Raw genomic sequence first — 12,103 nt, forward strand, 5'->3', positions numbered from 1 at the left:
CACTTCAGGGCCACTCCAAATTCATTTATCACAAATTCAAGGTAAAAACACTCTTTCTTAAATTTTCTGCCAGGTGTTGACAGAAGATCTCTCATCGCATGCCTTTATCACGAATCACCTTCAGCCTGTCATAAAGCTGACATTGCACCTTCCCTTTCAGCTTCAGTGTGTGTTAATGGGTGACACTGCCAAGAAAATATAAATTCAGTATGGCATGGCTGGAAATCAATAAGCTATATGTCATGACTGACATTTACCAGACAATAAAAATGTGCACTGTGTCTATTGCAAACTTTACATGAAGGACTTCAACCTTCCAAGAATGAGAGAGTCTGCGAGAGGGGCCATATAAAAGCAGCCAAGCATCAGGCAGCACTTACCTGATTCAAATCACCATCTCATCTTTTTAGGGCTTTTTTGGATCTTGAGTGTCCAGATGGATAATGTATGAGCACAAAAAATAGCTTTCAACGTGGATGATATAAATAAACAGGCATGAGAGTAAGCTGCCTCCTCATGTTAGAATGTATCACTGACATGCCACAAGCAGCTGCAGGCGTGTTCTCATATTAAGAACTCACAGACTCAATTAATTACATTCCCAAGAAATGTGGCATCACCCAGTTCTCGGTTATGGTTTGCTTCTTGGAACACATGAAGACTACAAAGGGCTAGTTTACTGGCTTCGGCCTCGCCTGAGTAAATAATCAGGTAACAGGCAGTTCTGCCTGATTATTTTACGGTTTACTTCCCAAGGAGACTGGCCTCCACACCTCAGAAGATAATGTCTTTTAAGATAATGCCTGCAATCCGCTCAAAAGTTGAATAATAAGCTTCCTTTGTTTAAACAGCCTGAGGGGTTGTAAGCAATTACCAAACCGGAGAGATAGACGCTTTCGCTAATTACATCTTCGTCCACCACAGTTTCACAATTGACAGCCTCTCCATCAGTGTTTCCTCCACGGCAGAAGAAAAAGACATCAGCTTCACCCCAAAGCAAATCTCACTGTGACTATAAATTATTATGTTCACTTACACTAGGTAGCCTTTGACTCAGCAGATAGAACACATTTCAGACCCCAATTCTCCAGTTGCTAACAGTGACTGAGTGCGGCGACACAAGAGCTGACACGGTGGCCAGGCAGGCAGTGAAATATCCCACGACAAGGCATCTTGCATAACATAACAACAAAGCTCTCTGCTTCTGCCTGAGCGTAAAATGACCGGGGGGGGGAGAAGAGGCAGGGGAGATCTAGCTCAACAGTTTCTTAAATCCTGGCAGAAAAAGGAAGATGTTGAACAGCAAGGTGAAGGAGAAAGAGGGCAAAGGAATCATGGAGAAGAGCAAAAGGAAAAACTACCATTTTCTCTCTGGCTCATCTGCTGTGAATTCGATCGGAGATGATGATGCATAGACCGGATAGGCCTTGTAAAATACACATGCTTCTATGAAAAATGCACATGTATACAGTACATGCTTATGTATTATGCAAATATGAATGCATAAGCAGACAGATGAAGAGAAGCAATTTGGTTTTGAAGAGGGAGCTTGGTGGTTGTTGACAGGTGTGCAAAAGTATGCATCCACTGTGCTGGTATGTGAGAAGAGCCGCGACGGAGCAAGAAGCCTACTCTACTTGCTACTGAGCAAGCAATACAAATTGATTTGATAAGTATGTCTGTCATCGACATTATCACATATTTGCCAACAAAACCCAAGTGTTCGATTTAACTGTGTTTGAAGTACACGTTTGTTTGTTTACAGAATGTGCGCCTTTGAGTGTGTATTCCATACGTATAGTATTTACACATACAACCTCTTTTCTCTGGGCCTTAAAATGCGTTGCAGCAGCTTCAGTTCCCTCCACAGCTATTTCTTTTGGGAATTTGATCACTTCTCCATGAACATCCTTCAATCAGAGCCTCTGTAATTTGTGTCACATTGTAAGAATTGATGAGAAGCCAGTTGTATGCTAATGCTGATTTTCTCCCACACAGGGACTGAAAGTGCTAAACAATAAGCATAAACCACTAGCTACCCTCTAGAGGAGCGATACGCTGCTGTGAATATCTCTGCTACTGCCCCCCACCACCACCACCACCACCACTACCAAGCAGTGAGACTATACTGCACTGTAGGTTCAGTACAGTATTCACCTCCCTAGCACAAGTGAGAGTGAAGCCCATGGGTGTGTTGTTGACTGTAAAAAGACAGCAAGCTACTTAATCACCTTTAACAATGTGTTTGTGCCTACTTGAGGTGAATACAGATGAGCAAAGGGAGTCTACGCTACGTTTTAGCCGGACGCGTGCTGCATTAAGTTAGGTGGGGATGACACAACCTTCAGTGTCCTTCATACATGCATACAGCTATGCACGCACGCACACACACACACACACACACACACACACACACACACACACACACACACAATATTACACTCACAGACAGGTTTTGCATAACTGAGTCACCTCCTGCAGAGATATTTGTTCCATTATATCATGCCTCCAATTAAAGGGGACCTATTATGCTTTTTTCTATTTTCTATCAAATGTCACAATGTCAGTTGTTTTTATTAAACATGGCCAAAGTTTCATTTTCTTTATGTGGTAAACATACTGAATTTAAAAGCAAAACACCTCAGGATTCAGACTATACTGAAAATTCTGTTTCAAATGTTTTTTCTACTTTCAAGACAAGATGACGTCAGCCTGTGACAGATTTCTTTGTATGGTCATCGCTCCAAGCACACTGCTGCAACTGTTAACATTACGTAGCTACATCAAGCTACATGCTAGCATCAGGAAAATATGTAATCTTGGTTGCCGGTGTTCATTTCTCCACAATTTCTGATATTTAACCTAAACATGTCCGGTTGTGAAGATTTTGGTTTAGACGCTCTTTTTTTAAGAGATTTTTTTTTTTTTTTTGCAGTAGAAAGTGCCGCCATACTCCATTACAGTCATTGCCAGGTTGCAAGCACACTGCTACATGTAGCTACATGCTAAACATGCTAACATCAGGGTAACATGCAAATTTGGTTGCCAATTTCTCCCTGGTTTCGGATTGTATTCCTGCTGGAACATAAACAGTTGTGAAGATTTTGAGTTGGAAGCTTTTATTGGTGAATTTTTACAGTAAAAAAGTGCTGCTATACTGCATACAGTCATTCACAATCCAAAATAACGCTGCAGAGAAGTCAAGATGCAGAAGACCCAGAAACACCGACCACCTATGGCAGACTGGGCTTTTGTGGGGAGTCACCTTAGAGAGACAGGAGGTAAAGTAGAGGGGATACAGTGGTGCAGTGGTTAGCAATGTCACCTCACAGCAGCCTGTCCAGGGTGTATCCCGCCTCTTGCCCAATGTCAGCCGGGATAACAGGTCCCCTTTAACAGAAATGTACATTGTTGCATGTCATAGCATATCTCCTCCTGATGGCCCGGGCCTCTCATACCAGGCCAAACCTTCCTCTTTGAAGTAGCTATCACTATCCTAATTTCACAAACTATGAGTAAGGCGCCAAAATGGATTGCAGACCTATTTCTTCTAGCTTTGATCCAAACACATGAATTGCTTATTTTTCTTCTCACAGGTAATTGCTTGTTTACTGCTCAATATTTTGAATTTCATGATCAATGGAGCAAGCAGATCTGTCTCTGGTGCTGTTTTCTGTTATTTATGATCTCACTTACCAGTGTTGTTTCACATCTCAGCTGTTCTTCGACAGTTCTAGCAGCGCATACTATACATGATTTATTCTACTCCACTGGGTACATGTGAACTCAGGTTAACATGCATCAAGCTTAAATTACAAGTCCCAGCACAGTCTTTCTGTTAAGATTCACTTAAATATAAAGCTCCCTGTTGCCTCCACTTTGGAAGCTAGTGCATTTTTCATGTGTTGCGACATAGGCAACATAAGTGAATATACAAAGTGGAAATTCATGAGCCTTTGATCAATATGATGCTTGGGATTGAACCACCCATGGAATGAGTCATAATCTATTTTCATGACTGTGACACACAGGATGATAGACTTAACTTTTGCAGCCCCACACCCCAATGATTGAAGTAGTGAACCCTGGGTTGACACCATCGACTGTCACAGAATCAGCTGTAAGCCGTCTCTGTGTTTCTTGTTTCTGTGAGATTAAATTCTGCAGCTCCTCCAGTTGCAACGTCTGCCTTGCATCACCAGATATTTGAAACAAGAATCAATGGCATCAGACAAAAGTTGATTATTGTAGGAGCTGATTAGGTTCTAAGGATTGCATCAATGATAAATTGACTCGTGTTGCATTTCCATTTCCCGAGCTCTCACTACAGTACATCTCCTCTATGTGCTGCACCAAAGTCAATAAGACCAGGGTTGTTAAATAATTCAACCTAAATTATTCAATAACTGATTGGAACACATTTCATTTTTAACACAATTTTCTTTTCATCAAACATACATTTAGCTTTAGTCTGATTTACATACAGAGATGGGAGAATGTGTATTGTATCCTCTTGGGAGGGAATGTCCCCAGAGTCCAGAGTCCTAGATTATATTTGTCATTTTCAGCATGCATAAGCGCGGGTGTGTTTGCATGGTATCATGTCCGGGTATGATACAGATCTGTCAGTATGGCTGAGTTTGTTCCAATATGTGCACTCAGCTTTGTGTTTTCTGTGTGCAGAGCCTTGCTCATTTTTTGTGCAACCTGTTCATGGCCGAGTGAAAGACTGTGACAGTTACTTGCTGACTGGAGATCAGTGTGGTTGCACAGTGTGGGGTGAGCAGATGGTAGAGTCAGTGAGAGGTTTCATTTTTAACACCTTTCGCCCCGGGACAGTCACCGATATTTCTGCAACACACTTTGACGCACACCCACAGCTACATAAACACATTACTGGGGGGTGATTACGATCTGAAAAACTTTAAAGTTGTAATCCATAAAATTTCTGATTTGGCAAAACCCATTACAATAGCTGTATCTGTTTCTGGTGCAACCAAATAAATTCACGGTGTTGGAATAAAGAGGTCAGTCAGTAATCAGAATTTTCCCATCATGCTATGAGCAATCATGATCTGATTTTATGCTGCACATGGCACGAGTAAATTTCCACCCAACAGCAAGGTGCAGTAACAGTAGTTTATTGCCTTGATGAAGAGATAGATGTGTACAGCCTGCAGCTCACTGTGCCTGTTTCTTATTGTCAACTTACTCCTTGCAATATTTAACATTAATCCACCATCTTTTTTGTGGACAAGAAAAAATACACTGCGTTTCCAATAAAAAACACATTCCATTATAAATGAGCTGCAGTAGGAAGGATTCAGTTTGCACCATCAATAGATAAAAAGAACAATAAACAGTGAGGCTGATATCGTTGGATTACAGACATCCATCATTTCTCTCCTGTGGATCCTTTGTAAATGAGACGGTAATTTGAATCCACTGCAGGAATGGCAGACTCCGCCACTAACAATGATAAGTTCTATATTCAGTAATCACAGAACGTAAATACTAAGGCTGTGACGGCTGTATCTGACTCAGAATTATGTTAGTTGAGTCATATTTGGCTGTTCAGTACAAATATTCAACAATTCTTTTTTTTCTGTGTAAAGTTTTAAAGTGTAAACTGGCTCAGGAGGACATATAGTAAACGAGCCACCTGTGCTGACGACAGGTGGAAATGGCCAACAACATTTTTTGCCAACACTAAATATCAAACAAACCCCAAAGTCTTTGTTGCATTAAAGGGCTGTGAGCTGTCAGTTTACCACTTCTAAACAGAGGAGCCTTACGGTGCATACCCTTTTCCGTCACGCCGCGGCATCATGTCCGTAGCCACAGCTGTCTGTACCAAAGACTAGCATGAAAGTTAAGAGCGCTCACTCCACAGCAAAATCTTGGAATCAGAATGTCCCTTGTAGTACAATGCCCACCGACTAGCAACAAAATAAAAATAAAATATGGCTGTAATCTCAGCTGACTGGGGATCTCCTACTAAAGATCAAGGGGCAGCTCTAATAACTACATTATCGCTAAAAAATGAAACCATGAACAGTAATGGCGTCCTGAACAAAGAATGAAGTCATGCAAATTCTGTGTGTGTTGTAATCCGAGCTTCTCTGTGGTTTTGTTGTGGAAAGCTGGTCCAGTTGCTTGTGCATGTGAATGCACGTGTGTATCTCACTGGCTAGCTCATTGCAACCGCTTTGCACTTTGCTCATATGGCGGTTACTTCTGATATCGGTACAGCATCAATGTGGAAGTACAAGGCCCAACCTCCAGTTACACTCTGGTTAACCCTATTAGCTTTGTCAACACTGTTGCCATTGTTTAACCTGGAGTTAGCAGTGTTAGCTGCTAGCTACCAGCTCAGCCACCTCCATGTTGAAAACCATGTTCATGCAACTTGTACGCTCTGATCTTTGCATAGAGCTCCTTTAAGTTTGTTCAGCTTTATTATGTTATTGTACTGATCCTTATTTCCTGTAAGTTATATGAACTGCAAGTGCTGTATGTTATCAATCACATAAAAAATATCATGACAAGATTATTCCATGATATGCAATTCAGAATATGTAAAAGTGTCAGAAAATCTGTTATGAAAACAACAATGTTTGAAAATCCCCAAATTTGAATTTTCTTATCATATCTTCTGCTTCACCTTCAACACACTCAAACTGTGTTCAGACTCTCACATCCTAATTTTATTCTCCACAGAGCCGGAAGCAGGACATTCCCCGAGAGGAGCAGGGTCCGTCGATAAAGAACCTGGAGTTCTGGCCAAAACTCATCACTCTCATGGTGTCTGTAATCGATGAGGACCGAACAGCTTACACCCCAGTCATTAACCAGTATGTACTTCTTTATTATACCATCCATGTATTTTTACCAAGTAAAGGTTCAAACACGTGTTTAATGTGTACTTGATTATTTGCAATGCCAGCTTTTAGGCATTCTCATGACACACGCATTGTTAAACATTGTGTTAACATTTGTAACCATGTGTCCTCAATTTAACTTCAAAGGCATAAATGACCATACTGCAAACACACTTTACATGCAGAGAGGTGCTGAGTTTGCAGTGCTTGCTCTGAAGCTTCATGCTGTGGTTTCTGCCCAACCACTCATAACGAAATGGACATAGATGAGGTTGACTTGAAAGGAGGCTTAAGGAAGTGTTTGATATGGAAATACTGTGTAAAAAGATTAATAATAATGTAATGTTCGGGTCTGTAATAAGCCTCGTGCTGATTAAATATTTACTTATTTTGTGCAATATTTATATATATATATATATATATATATATATATATATATATATATATTTATATATATATATTATATTATTTTTTTGCTGTAATTTTGTATTTATTTGGCTTAATTAAGGCCAATCAGGCTCCATTATTCATCACACATGATTAAATAGACAAGGTAGAGAGATCCCTCTGAAAGTATCACCTCAGTTTAATTCATTTTAAGATATTTTCTTTTTAAAGAATGTGAGGGAAAACAAAAAACTCCTCGCTCCTGAAATTTTGAAAAATGTATTTACTGATTTTGAAGAGATGAATGAGCACAGTGTTGCGCAAGAAGGCTGTGAGGCAGCCAGATAGTATGGATGGATAAAAGGGGAAACACAGTGTTGCTGAATTATATAACAGATGAGAGATTTGTTGTAGGGAAAAGGGATAGAGGGCTGGTTGTGGTGACGGTGTTGAGGGGACGTTTGTGTTTGCGTCCTTCCGATGATTTGGTTAATAAAATCAAACACATTACCTGACCTGAAGAAAACAGAGTGGAGCCTTGGAAGAAATAAGATGAAGCATATTTTTCTCTTTCTGTCTCACTCATACATACCCTCTCACACTCTCTCGCCTGCCCCTTTTCTTTCTCCCTCCTCCTACTGATTTACGATGCTTATTAAGACTCTGTTTATGCCCTGAGCTTTCTCTCATATACTGTCTAATGATAGATTTGCAATATTTATGCCCATTTCTTTCACATTCCCCTGGTCAAGTTCCAGAGTGACAGCAACTCTGATGCTTTTCACAATAAACCCATTTCTGGACGCGTTGCCTTTAAATAATGGGTGCTGCTGCCAGAGGGAAAAATGTTAAAATGTTACTCTGTTGTTCTATGCTGTGAATGTTTACTTGGGAATGTAGCCTAGAATTTTTTTGTGCCAATAGACTGATCTACAGAATTTATTTTATGATTGGAAATATAAAATTGGATGCTGCAGTTGTTTTTAAAAGTGTAAAGGATAAGAAGCTTTAGAGATTATTTCCAGGAATACTCATCATGCGGATTGTAAACCACATAACATCATTTATTTCACCACGGAGAAGTAGATTGTAAACATCTACAGGCATGCACAGGAGCTGCAGATGTTACATTCATTTTTGCCATGATGATTTTTTTTCATTGTCTGCCTCGCCCACAGCGCGCCATGTGTGTGCACGATGAGACCGAAGAATAACCGAGATTGAGAGGAAGATTCTGACAGTGATTGAGATGAAAGAGAGTGCAATTGTCTCTGGGATTCTTGTTTGTTTTTTCCCTCCAATTGCCACTGGGAGCACAAATCCGCCTTCTTGTCTCAGTGTTTGTTCCTTTGTTTCACAAAAGGATGTGCTGAAGGTTGGGGTGGGAAAAGGAAAGTGTGTGTGTGTGTGTGTGTGTGTGTGTGTGTGTGTGTGTGTGTGTGTGTGTGTGTGTGTGTTCGGGCACACTTGGGCGGTGGTTTCTGGCAGAGTGTTCGGGCTGAGCAGTTGATTACTGTTTCAATAAAAATCGTTGGACAAATGTGTTTGTTTTTGGAAACAGGGCGGTCTCCTGCAAAAGTAAAACATTTCCGAATAAATTGACCTTTCTCAGGCCAAACCCCGTCATCTATAAACGTCCTCCCATCATTGTCTGAAGATACGGATAATTAAACCATTGACACCTCACATTCAAGCTTTGACTAAAAATCTACCGGCATTCGAAATAGCAGATTACTTTCCAAATAGGTTGCCACCCTCTCTGTCTCCCTTTCCCTCTCGCTCTTTTGCTGTGTCATTCCATCCTGCACATTTTCTCATCTTTAAGCCTGTGCATGCATCTCCATTCCGCCCCAATTCAACCAGGTCTGGAAATGACGGGGGATTATTAGATTATGAGATTCACCAACCATGTCTTCTTGCACATCTGTTAAGTCGTTTGTTAGAGATTTCAGGCTGGGCCAAGCCATCAGGCCACCCAGTCAAGCGCGTCATTATACGGAAATGAGTCTGATTGGAATCTGTTTCAATTCCACCAGGTTTCCACAGGAGCTGAATGTGGGCAAGATCAGCGCCGAGATCACGTGGAGCCTCTTCGCCCTGGATATGAAGTATGCAATGGAAGGTGAGTAATGCTGCTGATCAGACAATTATTTCTTGCTCAAGGGCATGTGTGTGTTTAAGGGAGTGAATGAGCTGAAGATAAATGGTATAAATGGATCGAGTGTTGGCGAAGAATAATAGGTTACACAACATCCTGAGTAGTCACTGCTGAGAATGTGTAGCTACTTGTTAGCTATTCACTAATTAGCATTTAATTCTAATTTGTTGCTTTCTCTTCCCTGTGTAACTACTCAGGAATAAGTGTGAAGTGTTGCTGTGCCGTGTCTCTCTGTATCTGAGTGCTGTTTATTGGCTGGTGTCACGGTGTTGTTTATCGGCTGTGTCTGGCTGTGGTCAGCTCAGCTGCCTATCTAGATTACACTTCCCGGATTTCACTCTATTGATTATTATAGAGAACTTCTTTTAATCAAGATAAACAATTGATCGGTGGTATACTCGAAGAGAGATGCTTGGATTTTTGTGTGTGTGTGTGTGTGTGTGTGTGTGTGTTCCTGTATTTTGGTACCTGTGTGGTCCAATTCTTTTCACAAGCAATATAAGATAAGAGGAAAATCTCTGAAGTATAGACTTTACTTTTTAATTATTTAAGGGACATGTGAGGGTTAAGGTGATTTACAATTTAGGGTTGTGTCTGTGTGTCTCGGACTTTAACCCATGACTAGTGGGCAGCTTTTAGAAACGTCAGGCAGTGGTAGGTAGGTAGTAGTAGGTCAGTTTGAGATCTCATCCCTGAAACATACCATAATATTGGATACACAGCAGCCCTTATCTATTCAAGTACTGAACTTATTATATTACATTGTAACTGTATAATGCAATTAGTATATTAGAAGAGTTGCCTGCAGTGTTTAGGATAGAGGCATAACAAGGAAATTTTGCACCATATGAAAGGAGTAATTTACAGTCTGTAATCTACCATGAGCCAGAATCATCAGTTTCTTCCACTATCACTAATTACTCGAGTGTAAATCCATCATTCCATAGCAACCATGTTGTGCCTAATTTAAACAGTAAATAAAGCTGCAAAATGTATTTCACATTTAGAGCTGTGGGTGCAGTAACTCGTGGAGGACCTTCAAGGTGTCCTCATGTAAATCCTAATTTGGACCAAACAGCTTTTTCTGTTCCAGGAATCAACATGTGGAATACCTTACCAGCAAAACTCATACTGAGTTCTGACTGGGATCATTTTAAAGGAGCTTTATGGGACATTTAGAGCATGCCTATGATTCAGTGTGGGGTAGGATCGTCTGCATACAGTTCTTAACATTGAAGTGGCTGAGCCAGTGGCTAGCAGCTAACAGTGCTAACCCTAACCCTGACAACAGTGACATTACTGACAGAGCTAACATTGTTAACTGAGGGGAGACCAGAGGTTAGGTGCTATGCTTCTGCAACACCATGTTGATAACGGCTGCAACCGCTGCAACATATTCTCATTCAGTGGCTTATATGATATCTTACAAAAATACACATGCAGCGGTTCCAACACGGTCTCATTCCGAAGTCAGTGAATGCCGGCGCTTGGGCAGTAGTGATGTTACAGCTGATACTGCAGTCCCGAGGCCTGTGTCGAGCAAAGGGGGCGTGTCCAAATGAAGATCGTGTGGAAGCCCGTATCGTTTTGTCAGGATCACATGACCAAAGACAAACGAGGCCCCATTTCTCTGGAATCACGTGACTGCCTCGTTGTGTGATTCGAGTCGGGAAATACATAAAGTGTTTTGCGTGATCCGAGGTGATTCTGAAGATCATTAAGTGCATAGGATTGAGTGACCCAGTCACACAAGCACTCTAACCTTGTGTGGACACACACACACACACACACACACACACACACACACACACACGTATATGTACAGTACAGGCCAAAAGTTTGGACACACCTTCTCATTCAATGCGTTTTCTTTATTTTCATGACTATTTACTTTGTAGATTCTCACTGAAGGCATCAAAACTATGAATGAACACATGTGGAGTTATGTACTTAACAAAAAAAGGTGAAATAACTGAAAACATGTTTTATATTCTAGTTTCTTCAAAATAGCCACCCTTTGCTCTGATTACTGCTTTGCACACTCTTGGCATTCTCTCCATGAGCTTCAAGAGGTAGTCACCTGAAATGGTTTTCCAACAGTCTTGAAGGAGTTCCCAGAGGTGTTTAGCACTTGTTGGCCCCTTTGCCTTCACTCTGCGGTCCAGCTCACCCCAAACCATCTGGATTGGGTTCAGGTCCGGTGACTGTGGAGGCCAGGTCATCTGCCGCAGCACTCCATCAGTCTCCTTCTTGGTCAAATAGCCCTTACACAGCCTGGAGGTGTGTTTGGGGTCATTGTCCTGTTGAAAAATAAATGATCGTCCAACTAAACGCAAACCGGATGGGATGGCATGTCGCTGCAGGATGCTGTGGTAGCCATGCTGGTTCAGTGTGCCTTCAATTTTGAATAAATCCCCAACAGTGTCACCAGCAAAACACCCCCACACCATCACACCTCCTCCTCCATGCTTCACAGTGGGAACCAGGCATGTGGAATCCATCCGTTCACCTTTTCTGCGTCTCACAAAGACACGGCGGTTGGAACCAAAGATCTCAAATTTGGACTCATCAGACCAAAGCACAGATTTCCACTGGTCTAATGTCCATTCCTTGTGTTTCTTGGCCCAAACAAATCTCTTCTGCTTGTTGCCTCTCCTTAGCAGTGGTTTCCTAGCAG

At 41.4% G+C, this 12,103-nt stretch overlaps 1 protein-coding gene across 2 annotated transcripts in view; it reads left to right on the forward strand.

The window, feature by feature from the left end:
- The window catches only part of unc13c (unc-13 homolog C (C. elegans)), a 138,463-nt gene that overhangs the window by 70,138 nt on the left and 56,222 nt on the right, over window positions 1-12,103 (forward strand). For both annotated transcript variants that reach the window (XM_033619175.2, XM_078161087.1), the window contains exons 17-18: window positions 6,721-6,854; window positions 9,305-9,390. In XM_033619175.2, coding sequence (XP_033475066.1) covers window positions 6,721-6,854; window positions 9,305-9,390 — 220 coding nt within the window. The remainder of the gene's footprint in view (window positions 1-6,720; window positions 6,855-9,304; window positions 9,391-12,103) is intronic.

The sequence above is a fragment of the Epinephelus lanceolatus genome, chromosome 2 (assembly GCF_041903045.1).
Source record: "Epinephelus lanceolatus isolate andai-2023 chromosome 2, ASM4190304v1, whole genome shotgun sequence".
In the NCBI taxonomy this organism is placed as follows: Eukaryota; Metazoa; Chordata; class Actinopteri; order Perciformes; family Serranidae; genus Epinephelus; species Epinephelus lanceolatus.